We start from the raw sequence: 23,097 nt of genomic DNA on the forward strand, positions 1-23,097 counted from the left end.
AATCTTGGCTCACTGTAATCTCCACCTCCCGGGTGCAAGCAATTATCTTGCCCCAGCCTCCAGTAGCTGGGACTACAGGTGTGCGCCACCATGCCCAACTAATTTTTGTATTTTTAGTAGAGACAGGATTTCACCATGTTGGCCAGGATGGTCCCAATCTCCTGACCTCGTGATCTGCCCACCTCAGCCTCCCAAAGTGCTGGGATTGGGCATGAGCCACCGTGCCCGGCCTATTTTTTTTCTTTTTAGGCATACCTCGAAAGCATAATTATCTCTCCAATATTGGCTGTGGTTTTAATTTTATGTATGTTTATGAACAAAATAAATCTTTGAATATTAAGTGTCCACTGAAACGTCCCCCTACTTTTTTTTTTCCTGTCAGCAGAGCCCAGAGTCATTAAAAAGTATCACGTGGCAGAGAGTGGGAAATGGCAATTCAAGACAGTTCTTAGATGCTGCAAAGGTAAGATTGAGCAAACACATCTACATATAGCTAGGAAAAACCTGTAAGCCCTTGGAGCATTTCCCAATTTGTACTACATACTTACATCTCCCTTTTCGTGTTTTTCTAAATGCTGGCAAGATGAATAAAAAGATTTGTTTCTGCTTCAGGAAATGCAGAGAGAAGTATTGATGTTTTCTATCCCTGGAAAAATCTATCAGAATCTCTTGAGATAAGTGCCAACTAGAGTAACATTTTTAGAAAGCTTTTATAAATGTAATAGCAACTTGTTGACACTTAAATTTATCCTGCTAATTTATATATGATATATGAAATGCTTTTTGTTTTTTGATGTTATTGATGTTCAGATAGCAGAAATGCCAAGGGATTCTAAGCTTATTAGAGCCCATGAGGTAGGTAATGCTGGGTTTACATGTTGATGAGGTTATTTTTCATTGCTTATATAAGTGAAAGACATCTTTAAAAATTCCCAGTGCTTTAAAATGAGACCATAAATCTCCATGATAGAAAAGACTAGAAAATTAGAAGACAGTCTAAATTCTGGGTACTTTGGGTTTTTTTTGTTTTTAATAATAAAATAATTATTTGCCGTTAAGGTACAAGGCATAGTTCTAATTTATGTAGAGGCTGTATAAATTAATTATATTTTCCATTATTTAAGTGTTAAGGGGACAATGTGGTTAGTCTTCTCATTGTCTATAATACCAGTAAGTTTATTTCTATTTTAATCTTTTGTTAAAGATCTCCCTATCTCGTGTGGTATTCACGAGACCCCTTGATAAAACTTGTTGCTCAGTCTTTCAGAGGAAAAAAATGGCACAAAGAGATATTGTCAGACTAAGAATTACCTTTTGATGTTTTCCTTTTACAAAGTGCTTTAAGATTATTGATCCAAAAATCAATAACTTGCTTATGGCAATTACATTTTCTGTCTCAACTGGTGAGAACAAGAAGGCACTTTTTGCTTTTTGTAATTCCATTTTCATAGCTTGGCCCAGAGCTGATATTGTTATGCTATATATGATATTGATACACATTTGTGTTTGTAAAGAACTGTTCCCTTGTTCATTAATTATTGATTATTATGGCTACTGAAAAATCATCTAATCCAGCAGGTATTGAAACTTACTTTGCCCATGTGTAAGATACTGTGGTATGTTCCATTGGAGATACAAAGATAAAAGACACTGTCTCTAATCTTAAGAAATTTATCATGTAATAAGAAAGGCAAAATAGCCTATGTAAATGACTACAAGATAGGCATAAGACACACTATGAAATATTTAAAAATACCTTGTTTCTAAATGTATATATGAGCCAGTACAGTAAGAAAAATAATCAGTTGTTTAAAATCAACTGTATTAACTATAAAACAGAACTGTATACACAAGGAAAGCAAGTGAGATATAATAGCTGTATATTATACCTGCTTGCCAATAATGGAATAAAAGATTATCAGCACTATAGGAGTGAATGACATTGGGAAAGCCAGTATAAGTCAAGTAGAAGTGTAAAACAAGTTAAATCCTTTAAACATGAGTTTCAAAAGCTATTTAGAGAAAGTGACTTCTGTGAGTTTGTTGTATCTTAAAATTTCTTATATAAATTTAGCTATAAGTTAATTCTGGAGGTGTTTTGCTTTACTGTGCCAGACTAAATACTATACCTTTGAATTTGTTTTGGAAACATTCATTAGATTAGACTGTTTAAGCCAGATTTTGAAATATCTGAAATTCTGTAATAACTAATGGACTTCTTGGTATCATCTTCAATTAGGTTCTCCAGGTGTGGCCACTGATAGAAAAGAGGACATGTTGGCATGGTCATGCAGGAGGAGGACTCCACACAGACCCAAAAGAAGGGGTAAGAGTCAGTAACAAGTAACTGGAAATTCTTGATGATTGTGCTTGCATGGAAGATATATGTGTTTTGGATTATAATATTCTAGAATATTTTGCTTGACTCATCTAACTGCATGTACTCTAATGAAAAAAAAATATATGAATTGACCACAGTTTTATAGATGATATTTTCTCAGACTTAAAACAGAAATTAATGATTGACTAAAAAAGAAAAGTTTTCTATCCACCTAAATGTTATAGTTCTTTAAAATAGCATTAGTTGAGGTTATTTGTTATGTAATCTAGCTTTATAATAAGTAAGCAAATTATATTTAGCACCTAAAAAATAATTTGTGTGTGTGTGTGCTTCAAGGTTATTGTTTCCCCTTCTATACACTTAAGAGAAATCCTAGAATATCGCCTACCTTCCTGGCAAATCCTCTGCCTACCTGATCCACCTAGTTATCCATATTTTTTGTCATTATTATTATCATCATTATGTAGACATGCTAAGCAGTAGGGCTGTTGAAATAAAAAGACTTGCATTCTATATTTTTTCTCAGTAAGTCAAAAATGTCATTGGAATACTGTTATACAGTATTACATCTGGCCCTTTTTCTCTGAGCTTGCCTTTATTTTCTTCCTCTGGCTTTACTTAATCAGTATATACATGTTATCTCTAAGTAGAAATGATATTTTCAGAGTTGGTGGTCAAGTGAACAAATTTTATGTAAAATTACTCTTTGAATTGTAGAGAGAGAAGTAAATGTTAGTTATTTTATTGATAGAAAGTGATTGGCAGGAAACAGTTTTCAGTGCTTTTTTCCATTCTTCTTTGATTCCCAGTACAGCTCTTCTTTCAAGGAACTTAAAACACTTTACATTCATGTTTCTGTCCTATTTTTGAACATTATTATCCTTCATAGCTGATTTTTAAAACAACAAAGTATGATAAAATAAAACTTTTAAAAATTAACCCAAATAGTGAGATTTGTTTATCTGTGCATTAGTCTTTGGTATGATATTTGCCAGTTTTCAGGATGATCTGTCACCAAGGCCTCTTAAGGATAGTTGCTAATAATGTTCTAAACACAACCAAAAATATGTTGATTTAATGCAGGAGAAGCAGCTACTTCTTTTAGGCTCAAGTGATATGAACTTCAAGACAATTTCTTTCTGCTCCAGTAAAATAAAGCAAAACTCATTGTAATACTTTATGTTTAGTCTTTAATCCTTTGTTCTTTTTTCCTTGCCATCTTTGTATTAGTTTAGCAGTTTTAGCTAAATGGAATCATAGAATCATATAGCTTGGAGACCATGCCAGAAAAGAAATAGTATGGAGTTGTAGTTAAAAGCTTGAGCTCTGGAGCCGGACTGCCTGGATTTGATTGTGGCTCCATCACTTGCTAGTAGAATGACCTTGCGCAAGTTACTTAATCTCTCTGCCCTTCGGTTTCTTCATCTGTAAAATAGGGATGATAATTTTGAAGGGGGGTTATTTTTTTTTTTCCTTTTTTTTCTTTTTTTTTTGGAAGAAAGAAAGAAAAAAAAGAATGAAGAAGAGAAAGAGAGAGAGAGAATGGGAGTATTGCTTTCTTGCCCAGGCTAGAATGCAGTATAGTAATAGGTATTGAAAACCTCTTTTATACCAATAATTATACTTAATGATGTAGACAGGAGGGAATAAGGGAAGAAAATAACAAACAAGCAGCCAACCAATATTTCATTTAAACCTATGAAATGCTATGCGATTACTGAGGAGTGATTTACTTCCAATTATGTAGTCACTTTTGGAATAGGTGTGAGGTGGTAATGTATGTTTTATGTATTTAAAGTGTAGAGTTCTATAAATGTTTATTAAGTTTACTTGTTCCGGGTCTGAGTTCAAGTCCTGGATGTCCTTGTTAATTTTATGTCTCGTTGATCTATAGAATCGTTAGGTCTTCTTGTTACATTGATCCTTTTGCCATTATGTAATGTCCTTCTTTGCCTCTTTTGATCTTTGTTGCTTTAACGTCTACTTTATCAGAGGCGAGAATTGCATCTCCTGCTTTTTGTTTATTTTTACTCTCTGTTTGGTTGGTAAATCTTTCTGCTTCTCTTTGTTTTGAGTCTTTGTGTATCGTTGCATGTGAGATGGGTCTGGATGCAGCATACCAATGGGTTTTGGCTTTTTATCCAATTAGAATATATATAAGTTTAATACTGGCATTTGATGCTAGCTGGCTGTTTTGCCCGTTAGTTGGTGTAGATTTTTCATTGTGTTAATGCTTTTTGCTTTTTGATATATTTTTGGAAGGGCTGATATTAGTTGTTCCTTTATATGTTTGAAGGGGGTTTAAATGAGTTAACTCCTCATGCCATGTTAAAGCTGTTAAGTAGTGCTTGACACATAGTAAGTGCTCAATAAATTTTAGCTGCTGTTGTTATAATGTGAGATTGTAAGGCCTGTCCTCTACCATAATCCATTTATTTAAAAAGTATATATTGACTACCTTCTTTGTGCTAAACTCTGTGTTAAGTATTGGCGATATAATAATGAACAAGACGAAATCTCTGCTGTGTAGAAACTTAACAGTTTACATGGCAGAATATCTAAACTACCCTGTAGAAGTTTTATCACTGTGACAAATAACAGATTTTACCTTATAACCAACGGAAATCTGTAGTGCTTTACTTTCTGTTTGTTTATAGAGAAGGGATCTCACTATGTTGCCTAAGCTGCTCTCAAACTCCTGGGCTCAAACGATCCTCCCATTTCAGCCTCCCAGAGTAGCTGGGACTATAAGTGTGCACCATCATACCCAGCTTTGCTTCACTTCTTATTCATTTACATGTGTGTGTGTTCTTAACAACTAACAATCAGTATTAATAATGCTGCTCAGAAGTTACTTAAATCATCCATTTATATAGCATGGGATCATAAAGGGTTTATGAAAAAAGAGTGGCAATTTCAGTATTTGAAAACTCCTGGTTTTAAAGTAGATAAATTAAGGAATTGTTTTATAATAGAATCCCCAGATGTTTAAAGGATTTGATTTTGGAGCTTTATTCCTGCATTTAAATTTTTATTTGTATGCTGGTTTGAAGAGGCATCTGCTAGTAAATTTAGTTAGCCATGGCCTCTTAATAAGGACACAAATAATGAAGAGCTTAATGAAAAGACTCTTTCTGAGATTTTGCTTGACTTATTCCTTTTTATGTTAGAAACACATTCTTATTGATTGGACAGTCAGAAGCTAGTAGTTTTTAAAGAGAAATTATCACTTACTAGAGCAATCGGAGTGCTTGATGTAATCAGAAGAAATAAAACAGTAACTTGGAATATTAAAAAAAGGTATTTAAATGTGGAGTAACTTGGAGGATTAAAAATTGGAAGATTGGGGAGAGGCTTGTTAAAATGAGTGGACACATCAGACCAGTGAGCAAGCATACCTAGATGACATGGTGAGGCTGTTTTGCAACTCTGATTTCATACATATTCAAGCAGCCTTATGATCTTCATTTGATTTCTAAAATTGTCTTCCCTTTGGGGTAGAAAATTCATCGTCTGGCCAATTTGAATGTCAGTCTGGCTGGTAGTTCTTTTTATTGTAAATTATTAAATGGAATTTCGAATACAAATCCGTCGAATATGTAGCATAATCCATTTAAGGAAAGGGTGTAATCACCACTGAATAAGTTCTTCATCAAAGTTTTAGACCAACAAAGTCCAGAAAACAAACTGACATATAATGTAACAAAAATTGTAAAGCCTTTCCTGACAACTAATACATATTTTCTTCTTTCATCCCAAACTCACTATGTGTATATCTCCAACAACATGAGAAAAATTTTCCAGTTACCCCCTGGAGTTTTTAGACATCTACCGAACTTGCTAGTCTTCCTTTGACATACCTTTTATCAATCCATTGTTATCCTTAACAGTATTGAAGTGTTGGTTTCAGTTGTTCCTTTTATTGCACTTGTTAGGTTGAAGAGACAGTTGTTCTTTTCTCTGGATAGTTTGCTTATCCCTGAAATTGTGGACACTTCCAAACGTTCTTCTAGATTGGTTCTTTAGGGAGAAAACTTTCAGCCTATAGCTCCTATTTTTACAAAACAGCATTTCAATTTTTTTTGTATGTTTTTTCTCCCTCACTACAAGTTTTGTCCCCAAGTAGTTTCTTTCAAAATCAGTCCCTTGGTTCTATGAGGTATCACATTTCTTGCTATTAAAATTTAGGAATGCCTATAAAACCAGAATTCTTAGAGAAATTCCTTATCAGCTAAGGAAAAGGTGATTCTTCTACCTTTATTAAAAGATCATTTTTTTTCTTACTCTTCATTTTCTTTTTTTACTCTTACTGGGCTTCACTCCCTTGAAAAGAATGAGCTGCTGGTGGAAAAACTGGCTGTTGCTTCAGTGCTTGACCTTTTCTGGTGAGAAATAGAAACTTACCCACCTGAGAAACAGAACATGTATTAAATTTATTAATATACAGTTGTCTTTAATATCTGAAAATTCTACCAAATGAGCTGCTCCAGATGTTTTGGTTTTTTATTCTTGTGCCCTATCTACATGGTTATTAGGTATAGATGTTCACTTATAGCACATTTGGCCATGAGGCAGTGCTTCTCTTCCTGGGATCACACTGTCAAATTGCGCACTGTCACGTCATAAGAAGTATAATTTGTGGCTTTCCAGTTATACCCTATTGAGTTTGATACTTCCAGTTTTATTTGTGTATTTATTTATTTATTTGTTTGTGATCACCATGCTATGATTGTGCTATTTCATTGTATAGATGTTCCTTTCATTATTTCTTACCTGTCCAGCCTCATGAAGCTTATGAAGCTATATGTTAATACCAAATAAGTAAATATTTTAAAATCTGTCAAAAGTTGTGGTGATTTAATTACTAGGTATTGCCCTTAGGATATTAATAAGAATTTCCCATCATGTGTTTCAAAATAGATAATTAATGGAATAAGTATTTAGTGAGTATTTCTGATATCAGTCAAATTTCTTTTTCTTCTGCTTTTTTCTCTTGGGCTGCCTTGTTTTCAGTTGCTTTCAGCTCCTCTCACAGCCCTCTGTCATTTCCAAACTTTTTCTTCTAAACTCATTTCTGAAAAAAAGTAAATAAAATTTTGTTACTATTCAGAAATCTTAGTGACTCTATTTGAATTTGTTTCTTTGTTACCATTGTGAGGTTTTTTTTTTCCTGAATCTAATTGCTTCCTTTAACTATGGCTATCTAGATCATAATTGCAATATATGTTATTTCTAAAAAATTTAATTCCTCATACTAACAGAGTACTTTGGTGTACACTGAAGGCCTGCTGTAACCACTCCCAGGCTACTGCCTATGTTCGACAAGTCCCTGGAACTATGCAACCAGTAGGTGGCAAAGCCAGCCAGGACTGTGTTCCTCCCCTCAGGGTGGCGAGTTCCCCCAGGCCTTGGGTGGGTCCGGAGGTGCTGTCTGTGAGTCAGAAACTAGGGTCAGAAACCTTAGAAATCTGCCAGGTGTTCTGTTATACTGAGGTTGAGATGGTATTCATGCGACAGGATGTAGTCCTTCCCACTCCTCTCCCCTTTTCAAAGTAAGAGGAGACTCACTCTGTAGCCACAGCCACCACAGGCCACAGGGAATAATGCCAGACTACCCCCAGTGTTCCCTTAAGGCCCAAGGACTCTTACTCAGCTTGTGGTAAATGCTGCCTGGCCTGAGACTCACCCTTTAGGGCAGTGGGCCCCCTTCTGGCCCAGGGCAGTTCTTGATGTAATCAGAAGTAAAATAGTAACTTGGAATATTAAAAAATGGTATTAAAATGTGGAGTAACTTGGAGGATTAAAAATTGGAAGATTGGGGAGAGGCTTGTTAAAATGAGTGGACACATCAGACCAGTGAGCAAGCATACCTAGATGACATGGTGAGGCTGTTTTGCAACTCTGATTTCATACATAATCAAGCAGCCTTATGATCTTCATTTGATTTCTAAAATTGTCTTCCCTTTGGGATAGAAAATTCATTGTCTGGCCAATGAATTTTGTCAAATCCTATAATCCAGGACCATCAGGTGCCTGCTTGGTGCTGTACCCCTTTGTGGCTGTGCTGGTACCTAAGGTGCAAGACAAAGTTCCCTTTACTTTCCCCCTTGCTTTTCTCAAGCAAAAGGAGCCTCACTCCTAGCCCCCACAGGTGGTAATGTACTGAGTCTCACCTGAAGCCAGCAATTCTCAGAGGCTTACCTTTGATGTAACTGGGTATCACTTCTGGTTATTCAGGGCCCAAGGGCTCTTCAGTTAGCAGGTGATGAATGTTGGTAGGACTGGGTCCTTCCCTTTAAGGCAATGGATTCCCTTCTGGCCTAGGATGTGTCTGGAAATGGGTCCAGGAGCTAAGGCCTGGAATGGCCACGACTCTGACAGTTGCCCTATCCTGTTGTTGCTTAGCTGATCTCCAAGATGCAAGATGAAAGTCCTTACCACTCTTTCCTCTCCTCGCATGGAAGGAAAGGATCTGTTTTGGAGCAGTGGCTGTGCAACCTGGGCTTAGGGGAGAGTGATGTCAGCACTCTCTTAGCCACCACAGCTGGTGTCTCAGTAGGTTGTGTGCCCCTTGCCTCAACCCACTGTCTCTGGGCCTAGTTCAGCATTAGGACTCACCTATTAGTTGCAGTCTTTATGGCTTTGACTGCCTTTCAAGCTTATTTAGAACACAAAGCACTTCAGCCTGCAGTGGCAAGGTTTATGTGATCCATTACTCCCTTCTGACTAGGGCTGGTTTAAATGCTTCCTCTGTGGGTGGGCATCAGCTGAGTTTCGTCCTCTTTCTCCTTTTCCTTTCTGCTCTAACAGGACAGCACTGAATTCAGCACCTCACAGTTGCAGTGCTCTCCTGCCCCCAGCACCCAGAGATGCTCTCTGCACCACACCACTGCTTCTGAGGTGTCGGGGAGGGGTGGCATCAGCAATTCAAGACTTTTTTCTATCTCTTCAGTGACTCAGCAATACTGCGTTAAAATCAGGTACTATGAGGGCTCACCTGATTTTTGGTTCTTATGAAGGTATTTTTTTCTATGTAGATAGTTATTAAATTGGTGTCCTTGAAGGGTGGGGTGATGATTGGTAGAGCATTCTAGTCCACCATCGTGCTCTGTGTCCCTTGATGATACTCTATACCACATATTCTTTATTCAATCATCCGTCAATGGACATTTAGGTTGATTCCATTACTTGCTATTATGAATTGTGCTGTGGTGAACATATGAGTGCAGGTGTCTTTTTTATATAATGATTTGTTTCTCTTTAGGAAGATACCCAGGACTAGGATCACTGGATTGAATGGTGGTTTTATTTTTAGCTCTTTAAGAAATCTCTGTTTTCCATAGAAGTTGTACTAATTTCCATTACTATCAACAGTGTGTAAGCATTCCCTTTTCTCTACATCCTCACCAACATCTGTTGTTTTTTAATTATTTAATAAGAGCCATTCTGATTGGTGTAAGATGGTATCTCATTGTGGTTTTAGTTTGGATTTCTTTGATGAGATGATTAGTGATGTTGAACATTTTTTCATATGTTTGTTGACCGCTTATATGTCTTCTTTTGAAAACTATCTGTTCTTATCTTTTGCTCACTTTTTGGTGGAGTTACTTGTTTTTTTCTTGTTGAGCTCATTGAGATCTTGGATATTAGTTCTTTGTTAGATGCATAGTTTGCAGATATTTTCTCCCATTCTGTAAGTTTTCTATTTACTCTGTTAATTATTTCTTTGGCTGTGTAGAGTCCTTTTCATTTAAGTCCAATTTGTCTATTTTTGCTTTTGTTACCTGTGCTTTTACAGCCTTAGTCATAAATTCTTTGCCTAGGCCAATGTCTAGAAAAGTTTTTCCTAGGTTTTCTTCTAGGCTTTTTATGGTTAGATCTTCGTTAATTTTTGTTTTTAGTGATAGATATGGGTCCATTGTCATTATTTTGTATGTGGCTATTGGATTTCCCAGCAGTATTCATTGAATAAATTGTTCTTTCCCTAGTGTGTACTTTTGTCAACTTTGTCAAAGATCTGTTAGTTGTACATACGTGGCTTTTTTTCTGATTGATCTATATGTGTATTTTATACCAGTACAGGCTGTTTTGGTTACTGTAGCCTTGTAGTATAATTTGAAGTCAGACAGTGTGGTACCTCCTGCTTTATTCTTTTTGCTTAGGATTGCTTTGGGTATTCTGGCTCTTTTTTGGTTCAGAATGAATTTTAGAACAGTTTTTTCTAATTCTGTGAAAAATGACATTAGTAGTTTGATAGGAATAGTGTTGAATCTGTAAATTGCTTTGGACAGTATGGTCTTTTTAACAATATTGATTCTTCCAATCCTTGAGTTTGTTTTTCCATTTGTTTGTGTCATTTATTACTTCTTTCATCACTGTTTTATAATTCTTGTAGAGATTTTTCAACTCATAGGCTAAATGTATTTCTAGATATTTTATTTTCTTGTAGCTATTGTAAATGAGATTGAGCTCTTGATTGATGCTCTGCTTGATTGTTATTGGCGTACAGGAGTGCATATTTTTGTATATTGATTTTGTATCCTGAAAGTTTACTGACATTATTTATCAAATCTAGGATCCTTTTGGAGGAGTTTTCTAGGTGCAAGATCATATCATTGGCAAAAAGAGATAATTTGGCTTCTTCTTTTCCATTTTGGATGCTTTTATTTATTCATCTTCTCTGATTGCTGTAGCTAGGACTCCCAGTAAGACATTGAATAGGAGTGGTTGAAAGTGGGCATCTTTGTTCTATTCTAATTCTCAGGAGTGCTTTCAAGTTTTCCCCATTTAGTATGATGTTGGCTGTGGGTTCGCCATATATAGCTTTGATTATTTGGAGGTATATTTTTTCTATGTCTAGTTTATTGAAGGTTTTTATCATGAAGGGATGCTGGATTTTATTGAATGCTTTTTCTGCATCTGTTGAGATGATCAGATGGTTTTTGTTTTTAATTCTGTTTATGTAGTAAATCACATTTATTGATTTGCATATATTGCATATATTCTTCCATCCCTGGAATAAAACCCACTTGATCATGGTATATTATCTTTTTGTTGTGCTGTTGGATTGGTTTACTGATACTTTGTTGAAAATTTTTACATCTATGTTCATCAGGAATATTGGCCTGTAGGTTTTTTGTTTTGTTTTGTTTTTGTTTTTGGTTGCTTCCTTGCCTGGTTTTGGTGTTAGGGTAATGCTGCCCTTATAGAATGAGTTATGGAGGATTCCCTCTTCCTGAAATGTTTTGGAACAGTTTCAGTAGGATTAGTGCCAGTTCGTTGTATGTCTCATGAAATTTGTCTGTGAATCTACCTGGTTCTGGGGTTTTTTGGTTTGTTTGTTTGTTTTGAGATGTTTTTATTACTGATTCAATTTCAGAACTCATATCAGTGTGTTCCTTATTTCTGGTTTTTTCCTCATTGAATCTTGGGAGGTTGTACATTTCCAGAAATTTATCTGTTTCCTCTAGGTTTTCTAATTTGTATGCATAGAGGTGTTCATAGTAGTCTCTGATGATATTTTGTGTTTCTGTGGTATCAGTTGTAATATCTCCTTTTCCATTTCTCATTGTGTATATTTGAATCTTATTTTTTTTTTTCTTGGTTAATCTAGCTAGCGGTCTTTCAACTTTGTTTATCTTTTCAAAGAATCAATCTTTTATTTTGTCAATAGACACAGGAAGAGCATTTGATAGAATTCTCTTTGTAATAAGAACTCTTAGCAAAGTAAGCATAGAAAAACGCAACACAGTAAACACTCTATATGACTTACCCACAGGTAACAACAACTGAATGGGAAAAAGCTGAAAGCCTTTCCACCAAAAATCTGTAACAAAACAGAGATGCCCATTTTCAGCACTCCTATTCAACATGGTACTAGAAGTCCTAGCCAGAGCAATCAGGCAAGAGAAACAAATAAAAGACATCCAAATTGGGAAAGAAGTCAGATTGTCCCTCTTAGTTGATGACACAATTTTATATCTAGAAGAAACCTATAGAATTCACCAGTGGAACTCTTATATCTGATAAATAAATTTGGTAAAGTTACAGGACACAAAATCAACATATAAAAATCAGTAGCCTTTCTATACACCAATGGTGAAATCGCTACAAAAAAAATTTGAGAAGGCAGTCCCACTTATAATAGCTACCCAAAAAAATATTCAGGAATAAATCTAACCAAGGAGGTGAAAGATCTCTACAAGGAAAACTATAACATTATTTTTCATAGAAATAGAAAAAAGAATTCAAAAATATGCATGGAACCGAAAAAAGAGCCCATGCAGCCAAAGCAATCCTGAGCAAAAAGAACAAAGCTGGAGACATCACCCTACCTGACTTGAAAATATATTATAAGGCTATAGTAAGAAAAATGGCATGATATTGGTATAAAAACAGATACATAGACTAATACAGCAGAATAGAGAATCCAAATATAAATCCATGTATTTATAGCCAGTTGATTTTCGACAAAGGCATCAAGAACATACACCAGGAAAAGCACACTTTAATAAATTGTGCTGGCAAAATTGGAGTCTATATATAGAAAAATGAAACTGAATCCCTATCTCTCTCACCATGTACAAAAATCAACTCATGATGGATTAAAGGCTTAAATGTAAGACTTCAATCTATAAAACTACTAGAAGAAAAAATAGGGACAACACTTTAGGACATTGGTCTATGCAAAGATTTTGTGGTGAAGACCTGAAAAGCAGACAACAAAACCAAAAATAGACAGCTGGGACTGTATTAAGCTAAAAAGCTTCTGCACAACAAAAGGAACAACAGAGTGAAGAGAGCCTGTTAAATGGGAGAAAATATTTTCAAACTATTCATCCAACAAGAGACTACTATTCAAAATAGACAAGGAACTCAACTCAATAATAAATAATTCAATTAAGAAGACATTTCTAAAAAGAAGACATACAGATGGCCAAAAAGTATATGGAAAAATGCTCAACGTCGCAAATTGTCAGGGAAATGCAAATCAAGACTACATGAGATATCCTCTTCCCCCAGTTAGAATGGCTGTGATTAAAAAGACAAAAAATAGCAGTTGTTGGTGAGGATGCAGAGAACAGGAAGCTCTTATACACCATTGGAGGGAAAGTAAATTAGTACAGCCACTATGAAAAACAGTGTGGAGATTTCTCAAAAAACTAAAACCAGAACTACCATATGATCCAGTCATCCCACTACTGGGTATTTATCCAAAGGAAAGGTAATTAGTATATCAAAAGGATACCTGTGTGTTGTATGTTGATTGCAGCACTATTCACAGTAGCTGATATGGAATCAACTTAAGTGTCCATCAATGGGAAATTTGATAATATAAATGTGGAATACTCTTAGTCCATAAAAAAGAGTGAAATTGTATCATTTGCAGCAACATAGATGGAACTGGAGGTCAGTATGTTAAGTGAAATAAGTCAGGCACAGAAAGACAAATATCACATATTATCAATCTTATGTGGGAGCTAAAAAAGTTGTTCTTATAGAGGTAGAGAATAAAGTGATAGATATCAGAGCCTGGGAAGAGTGTGTGGTTAGGAGTCAAGGGTAGAGGGAGATTGGTCAATGGGTTCAAACCTACAGTTAGATAAAAGGTGTAATTTGTAATGTTTGATAGCAGAGTAGGGTGACTATAGTTAGCAATAATGAATATTTCAAAGTAGCTGGAAGAGAGAACTTGAAATGTTCCCAACACATAGAAATGATAAATAGGCAAGGAGATAGATATACCAAATACTCTGATTTGATCATCACACATTCTATACATTCAACAAAATATCATCTGTATCCCATAAGTATGTAAAATATTATGAATCAATAAAAAATGTGCCTCAGCCTCTGAAATGCCTCTTTGGTTTGGTCTCCACTTAAAAAAAGACATTATTTTTCAAACTTTATAGTTTATGAAAACTAATGGAATTCATGTACTTTACAGCCTAATGGACTCATAATGCATGATTACACAACTTTAGAACCCATTTTGTTAAATGAAGTGGTGACATTTTATGCACTATTAAGCCAACTAGAATAATTTTCTTGCTCTTAGCCATAACTTCTCTGTGTCCTTATTGAAAAAATTCTGGGATGTGTTATAGAAGGTTTTGATAGGAGAGAATGTTTCTAAAGATAAGCGGAAACAGGGCCTTTTTCCATTATTCCATCAAGAAAAATAAGATAGACAAAACTCATGAAATGGGAAAGTGGTTGAAATGCCCTAGTTTGTATTATAATGCTTTGAATTATATTTATCTCATAATAGTTCTGTTGGGAAAGTGAATTTTAAAATTACTGCCTTAAAAGCCCTTACCAGTTATAAGAGCATGTGTATGTGTATGTATAAAATAAAGCATTAAGAACTATACTTTCAGCATTTCATATTTTTGTCATGTATTTAAAGCAGTTCAGGAAGATAATCCTTGTGATTTTACAATATGAACAATTTTATTTCTGTTACTCTTTATTGCAATAAACTGCCTAAAAGACTAGAAAAGTAGGTTTCTGTGTCCTAGAAGGATAACCATAATATAAAACTAACCTGTGTTATATAAGGTACTGTCCTGGGCCTTGACGGTACATTATATAATGCAGATTAGTTTTATATTATATGTTGACAATTTTCCCACATTCCTTGCTTTGCAAATCTGCCTGAAATTGTGTAACTTCCCTCCCCAACCCTTGCTGAATATATGTGAATTATAAAAGTAGAAGCAAGCCATAAGAAAGGATATAAAAAAGTATCAATGATTCCACCCACTCATGCTACTGTTATTGACACTTTTGGTGGTCTTGCTTTTCAGATCCATTTGTATACACATGTAAACTCCTAAATATATGACATTTTTTCCACAAAATAATATATTTTCGCTCTGCTTTTTTCATTTAACACGTTCGTCTGTCACTACATATATTTCTGAATGGTTGCATTTTGTTGTATGTGTTCACTCGAATTTATTTACACTGTTCTCCAGCATTTATCATTTAGGCTGTTTCCAATTTTGTTTCTATTAAAACAGAATTGGTATAAACAACCTTATAGCTAAATTTTCATTCCTTTATTCAACAAATATTCATTAGGTACCTACTGTATGTCAGTCACTGTATTTGGTTTTGGGTTACAACAGTGAGCAATACTGCTAGAGTGATTACTCACGTGGAATGTAAATTCTAGCAGGAGAGTAGATATTAATCAAATAATTGTACTGCTGTTTTTGTAGTTTGTAACTAAAATGGATACTGTGAAAGAAAGGTATACTGTACTGTGAGAGAATACAGCGAAGGACGCTGATGGTCTAGGGAAGGCATTATTGAGGAAATGCTGCTTGAGCTGTTGGTCAACTAGTTGAAAGAGGTTGAAGGGGCCACAGGGGAAGGTTTTAGAGAGAGAGAGAGATTATTCCAGACAGAGTGGACATTACTGTTGTAAAGACCCTGTGACAGAAGGGATTATGGGATGTTTAAGAAACTAAAAGAAAGGAAGTGCAGCCTAAGCACTGAAAGCAGTGGTATAAAACATGACTGGAGAGGTATTCAGAAGCCATACCAAGCAGAGCCTTATAAGCTAAGATTTTAGTTTTTATCCCAAAAATGATAGGATACTGCTTAAGGGTTTTAAGTTGGAAGGGAAATCTGATTGCAGGGTGAACTTACTAGATAAGGAACAAAGTAGATGCAGGGAGATCAGTTAGGAGATTGTTGCAGTGGTTTATGCGATAATTGATGATAGCTTATGGTTAGAAATGGAAAGGAATACATTCAAGAGATTTTTAGGAGATAAAATTGATTCAACTTACGGCATATTTTTAAGGGTGTTTTTTTTGGGGGGGGCATAAATTCCCAGAAGTAGAATTCTTGACACAAAGGGCAAAATTATTTTAAAAGCTTATAATAGATAGCAGATTGCTCTCCAGAAAGATTATTTCAGTGTATTCTCCATTAACAGTATATTAGAGTGCTCATTTCCATATGCCCTCAGCAGTAATAAGCAGTATCTTTTTTTTTTTTTTTTTTTACTTTTTTCTTTTTATTTTCAGTGTTTTTTGGGTATGTTTTATTCTTTTTTAATATCTTTTCCAGAAATCAAGTTAATATTTTAATTTTTAAATGGGGATTGTTTTGCCAACCATAATAATATAGTAGTTTTAGAATATATATGTATTGCTCTCCTTAGTTTGGTATTAGAAAGTATGGTTTTGACACAAAATCAAACACCGCATGTTCTCACTCATAGGCGGGTGTTGAACAATGAGAACACATGGACACAGGGAGGGGAGCACTATACCCTGAGGTCTGTTGGGGGGAAAGAGGAGAGGGACAGCGGAGGGTGGGGAGTTGAAGAGAAGTAGCATGAGGAGAAATGCCACATATAGGTGAAGGGGAGGAAGGCAGCAAATCACACTGCCATGTATGCACCTATGCAACAATCTTGCATGTTCTTCACATGTACCCCAAAACCTAAAACGCAATTAAAAAAAAAAAAAAAACACGGACCACAAAAAAAAAAGTCACCATGCAAAAGACCCCAATCAGAAAACACAGCTTCACTCAGCTAAATTTTTAATGCTCTTCTAAATAATATCTGGGGTTAGCATGTCAGCTTGGGAACCCCAAACATCGAGTAAAACGGGACACCTGTGCCACCTCTGTAAAAGTGTCCTGACCTTTCTGTGTTTTTCCCCCCTTCAGTTCACTCAGCAACGCAGGGAGGTGAGTAGAGGATTTGGCAGCACATTTGAGGCCTAGGGGAGAAAGAGTGCTTGCAGGCATTTCTCCACATTGCCCAGAAAACATGATGTTCAGCTGATGAAGCTATTGTGAAACTTGGCTTTCTTCTTAGTTTACCTTTTTAATAAATTCCTAAATCATGATCTGATTCAAAAAAAAGAAAAAAAGTATGATTTTGATTCTTAATATTCTGCCTCTAAAGCTGAAAGTAAAGCAAAATGATTTAATGGGAATGTTGCCTCAGGAGCATGGGACAAAGAAAAAATCTGAGATGGATTTATATCAGATTAAGTATTATTGGAAAATTACATTTGTTTGGAAATTTTCAGTAACCCAACGTTGTTTGATATAGTCAATACCAAGGCCTCTACTTTCCTAAAAAGGAGTATTGCAATTCTGCTGTACTATGAGTTTAGACCTTGGGACTCCAAAGTATTTTAAATAAAAAACTGACAAATAGTCAAAATATATATAAAGTTTTGACTACAAAAATGGAAATATGGAAATGTCTTTTGAATTTTCTGTAGTGTTTTGTAGCTTAATAAATAAATGTATAGTACATGTCCCTTCACCACTAAATCACTTTTTTGACAATATGAGAGTGGCTAAAATTGAAAGACATTTAAGAGAAATGAGTAATTTTTTTAAAGTAATTGAAATACTTAATTTTTATCCAAAATATTTTGAATTGGAAAGATAATTAGCCTTAGATTCAGAATAAAAGTTATATTTGTAATGTTTTCATGTATTTCTCAAATATATAAGTTCTACATTATTGAATTATGGTTATATTTAAAATGACATGTTATTCACTGCTTTGTTTTCTCTCTTTCAATAGCTAAAAGATGTTGATACTCGGAAAATCATTAAAGCAATGCTTTCTTATGTGTGGCCCAAAGACAGGCCAGATCTACGAGCTAGAGTTGCCATTTCCCTGGGATTTTTGGGTGGTGCAAAGGTAAGAAATTATGCATTGTTTGGTTGCTCTAACTAAGAAATACTACATTTTCTAGTCATGAACGCTGGACCTGATATAAATCACTTTTGGGATAGTATGACCAACTTTTAGGACCCTCATTTAGTTTACATAATTATTTTATACAGTCATTATAAATGATATGGTAATGTCCTGTTTATCTCTCAATCAGACTTCTGATAGTCAATAGAATCCGCTCCTGAAGCCGTTGTAAGATATAGGAACACTGATTGTAACAAAGCATAAGGACCTTTATAAAAGAAGCTTTTCAGAGCCTCTTTGGTTCTTAATATCTATTTTTGGTAAGCTTGGTTCCCAGATCCCAGTAAATTGAAAAGAGGATGAAAGTATTTCAGGAACATTGATAGCCATAAGTAGTAAGTAACAGTTTAATATCAAGAGTAAAGCTAAAAACCAAAAAAAAAAAAAAAAAAGGCAGCCACAAAACCTAACTGTTTTGGTATGTTCAGTATAGGAGCCCCCTGCATTTCAGCAGCTTTTTCAGTTGTAATGTAAAGCAAAGTTATAATAATGACCTTGAGTTTTCAAGAAAATAAACCTTGTTTCCAATTTACTCAGTTATTTTTTTTTTTTTGAGATAGAGTCTCACTGTGTTGCCCAGGCTGGAGTACAGTGGCACAATCTTGGCTCACTGCAATCTCTGCCTCTCAGATTCAAGCGATTCTCCTGCTTCAGCCTCCAGAGTAGCTGGGATTACAGGCAGGCGCACACCACCATGCCCAGCTAATTTTTGTATTTTTAGTGAAGACAGAGTTTCACCATGTTGGCCAGGTTGGTCTCAAACTCCTGACCTCAAGTGATCCACCTGCCTTGGCCTCCCAATGTGCTGGGATGACAGGCATGAGCCACTGCATCCCACCCCCAATTTACTCAGATTTTAAAAGTCAGGGAAGTGTACATTTATAGGTACGTTATATTGTCAATATGAAGTCTCTGGAATCAGACTGCTTGGGCTTTGCCACTTACTAACCTTGTAAGCTTAAGCAAGTTGTTTAGGCTCTGTACCTCAGTTTCCCCAGTTGTAAAATAGGATTGTTATAAGAATTAAATAAGTTAACATATAAAAGACTTACAACAGTGCCTGGCAGAGAGTAAAATACAAGTATTAAAAATAAATTTCCAAAAATATGGTTAAAAGTGTTTTTTAAAAATGAGTATAAAGGAGGTTTGCTTTAATTTGGCTACTTCTCTTATATATAAGGATTAATATTTTATTTTAGAAAACAGTTCTGGAGGAGAGGAAGCACGGAGCAAAACCGGACAGGGCTGGAGAACACAGGTGATAAGAGTTGCTTCTGTTTTGAGCCATAGCCAAGGAAAATGTAGACCTCAAGGTTTTAATGGAACTCTGGGAGGAAGTGCCTGGATGTCAGTGCAGTTTGAGGCTCAAAGGAAGCTCATGGCTAGCATCCTGCTGTGGTCATTGGTGAGATGTCTTGCTCCCCCTTTGCTTTCTGCCATGATTGTAAGCTTCCTGAGGCCTTACCAACAGCAGACGCCAGTGCTATGCATCCTGTACAGCTTGCAGAATGGTCAGAACCATATGAATAGTGACACCTTAACAAGCTGAGTAATCGATCTTCAACACTGGGTATTTTCTGTGGACACAGAGGATTTAATTGGACAGCAGCATTTTCTAAAGACCAAGAAGTTTCTGACAATAATTACTAACAATTGACATTTATACAGTACTCTGTAGTTTATAAAGTATTTTCACAAGTTTCATGTAGTTTCATCTCCAGCATTTAATATACTTTAAAAAAGCAATAGCTGAAGATTTTAGGAAAGATGGCCGATTAGGAGGAAGTCGGGATTGCAGCTCTGAGAGAAGGCGCAGAGGGTGACTGGACGCTGCATTTCCAGACGTATTTTTGCTGCCCACAGACCAGGAGATTCGCAGGAGGAGGAGCCCCATGGGTCGCCAGCGCCGCTGGTCTGACTGGCGTGACTGCTCGGCCTACACCCTGGGGCTGGGGGCAGCGGCTCGATGAGCAGAGTGAGAAAAACTGAGTCCCCTCTGAGCCAGCAAGGGGAGCTGAAGCAGGAAGTCAAGCCAGGAGATTCCTGGGCAAGGGCGCACCACGAATCTCAGAGCCGCTGCTTCGACTGACGCAGTTGCTCACAGGGCAGCAGATTTTTACTGCCCACGGACCAGGAGATTCACAAACGGAGGAGCTCCTCGGGTTGCCAGCGCCGCTGGTTGGAACGGAGCGGCCGCTCGGCCAACACCTGGGGCAGGGGCCAGCGGCTCCTTGTGCAGAGTGAGCAAGACTGGGTCTCCTCTGGGCCAGCAAGGGGAGCTGAGGCAGGGAGTCAAGCCAAGAGATTCCCGGGCAAAGAGGGTGCCACGAGAAGTACGGCTGAACCCGGGATGGTCCAGCTCAGTGGGGGAGGGGCGTCCCCCACCGGGAAACACCCTGCAGTTCCCAGGGCAATTTGCCGTAACCAAGGTAACCCGCCACTACAGAGACTCCATCACTACAGGGGCGGGCCAACATAGCGGAAGCAGTTCTAACTACACCCATATAAACAGGACTGCAGGGAAGTTCACACGGAAGCTGGGCGGAGCCCACAGCAGCTCAGCGAAGCCTCTGCAGGCTGAGTGTGACTAGGCTGCCACCTTGTGGGCAGAGAAGACGATAACAAGACAGCAGGAAATCATAAAGCCCTAACTCCCTGGGACAGAACACCTGGGGGGAAGAAAAGGGGGTTTATGAGTTCAGCTGCTGCAGACTTAAAATTTCCAAAACCAGAAAGACAGCAACTACAAAGTCGATAGGTGGATAAATCCACAAAGATGGGAAGAAACCAGCGCAAAAAGGATGAAAACACCCAAAACCAGAACACCTCTCCTTCTACAAGGGAGCGCAATTCCTCACCAGCAAGGGAACAAGACTGGATGGAGAATGAGTGTGATGAAATGACAGAATCAGCTTTCAGAAAATGGATAATAAGAAACTTCCGTGAGCTAAAAGAACATGTTCTAACCCAATGCAAAGAAACCAAGAACCTTGAAAAAACACTTGACGAAATGCTAACGAGAATGGACAACTTAGAGAGGAATATGAGTGAATTGATGGAGCTGAAAAACACAACACGAGAACTTCGCGAAGCATGCACAAGTCTCAACAGCCGAATTGACCAAGCAGAAGGATATCAGAGGTCGAAGATCAACTCAATGAAACAAAACAAGAAGGCAAGATTAGAGAAAACAGGATAAAAAGGAATGAACAAAGTTAACAAGAATTATGGGACTATGTGAAAAGACCTAATCTACGTGTGATAGATGTACCTGAATGTGACGAAGAAAATGCATCCAAGCTGGAAAATACTCTTCAGGATATTATGCAGGAAAACTTCCCCAACCTAGCAAGGCAGGCCAATATTCAAGTCCAGGAAATACAGAGAACACCACAAAGATATTCCTCTAGAGGAGCAACCCCAAGGCACATAATCATCAGATTAACCAGGGGCGAAATGAAGGAGAAAATACTAAGGGCTGCCAGAGAGAAAGGTCGGGTTACCCATAAAGGGAAGCCCAACAGACTCACAGCAGATCTCTCAGCAGAAACCCTACAGGCCAGAAGAGAGTGGGGGCCGATATTCAACATCCTTAAAGAAAAGAACTTTCAACCCAGAATTTCATATCCAGCCAAACTAAGCTTCACATGTGAAGGAAAAATAAAATCCTTTGAGAACAAGCAAGTACTCAGAGATTTCATCACCACCAGACCAGCTTTACAAGAGCTCCTGAAGGAGGCACTACACACAGAAAAGTACAACCAGTACCAGCCACTCCAAAAACACACGAAATGGTAAAGAGCATCAACACAATGAAGAATCTGCAGCAACCAATGGGAAAAACAGGCAGCTAGCATCAAAATGACAGGATCGAATTCACACTTAACAATATTAACCCTAAATGTAAACGAACTAAATGCCCCAATCAAAACACACAGACTGGCAAATTGGATAAAAAGCCAAAACCCATCAGTGTGCTGTATCCAGGAAACCCACCTCACATGCAAGGATACACAAAGGCTCAAAATAAAGGGATGGAGGAAGATTTACCAAGCAAATGGAGAGCAAAAAAAAGCAGGAGTTGCAATTCTCATCTCTGATAAAATAGACTTTAAAGCAACAAAGATCAAAAGAGACAAAGAAGGACATTACATAATGGTAAAAGGATCAATGCAAGAAGAAGAGCTAATGATCCTAAATATATATGCACCTAATACAGGAGCACCCAGATACATAAGGCAAGTTCTTAAAGACTTACAAAGAGACCTAGACTCCCACACAATAATAGTGGGAGACTTCAACACACCATTGTCAATATTAGACAGATCAACGAGACAGAAAATTAATAAGGATATCCAGGACTTGAACTCCAACCTGGAACAAGCAAACCTAATAGACATTTACAGAACTCTCCACCCCAAATCCACAGAATATACATTCTTCTCAGCACCACATCACACCTACTCTAAAATTGACCACATAATTGGAAGTAAATCACTCCTCAGCAAATGCAAAAGAACGGAAACCATAACAAACAGTCTCTCAGACCACAGTGCAATCAAGTTAGAACTCAGAATTCAGAAACAAACCCAGAATCACACAGCCTCATGGAAATTGAACAACTTTCTCCTGAATGTTGACTGGATAAACACTGAAATGAAGGCAGAAATAAAGATGTTCTTCGAAACCAACAAGAACGAAGACACCACATACCAGAATCTCTGGGACACATTTAAAGCAATCTCTAGAGGAAAATATGTAGCAATAAGTGCACACATGAGAAGAAAGGAGAGATCTAAAATTGACACCCTATCGTCAAAATTGAAAGAGCTAGAGGAGCAAGATCAAAAAAAACTCAAAACCTAGCAGAAGACAAGAAATAACTAAGATCAAAGCAGAATTGAAGGAGATAGAGACACGAAAATCCCTACAAAAAATCAATAAATCCAGGAGCTGGTTTTTCAAAAAGATCAACAAATTAGACCACTATCCAGACTAATAA

General features: G+C 36.8%; 1 protein-coding gene across 5 annotated transcripts in view; it reads left to right on the forward strand.

Moving 5' to 3' along the window:
• The window catches only part of ABCB7 (ATP binding cassette subfamily B member 7), a 129,777-nt gene that overhangs the window by 53,635 nt on the left and 53,045 nt on the right, over positions 1–23,097 (forward strand). For 3 of the 5 annotated variants that reach the window (XR_010337542.1, XM_012455778.2, XM_012455781.2), the window contains exons 2-4: positions 383–463; positions 2,240–2,326; positions 17,916–18,035. Coding sequence is in view for 4 of the 5 variants with exons in the window: in XM_012455778.2 (XP_012311201.2) it covers positions 383–463; positions 2,240–2,326; positions 17,916–18,035 (288 nt within the window). In the remaining variant the exon portion in view is untranslated. The remainder of the gene's footprint in view (positions 1–382; positions 464–2,239; positions 2,327–17,915; positions 18,036–23,097) is intronic. The other 2 variants (XM_012455779.2, XM_064362991.1) reach the window with 1 other exon arrangement.

This window comes from Aotus nancymaae, unplaced genomic scaffold (genome assembly GCF_030222135.1).
Source record: "Aotus nancymaae isolate 86718 unplaced genomic scaffold, 86718_ANA_hifiasm-v0.15.2.pri h1tg000004l, whole genome shotgun sequence".
Lineage (NCBI taxonomy): Eukaryota > Metazoa > Chordata > Mammalia > Primates > Aotidae > Aotus > Aotus nancymaae.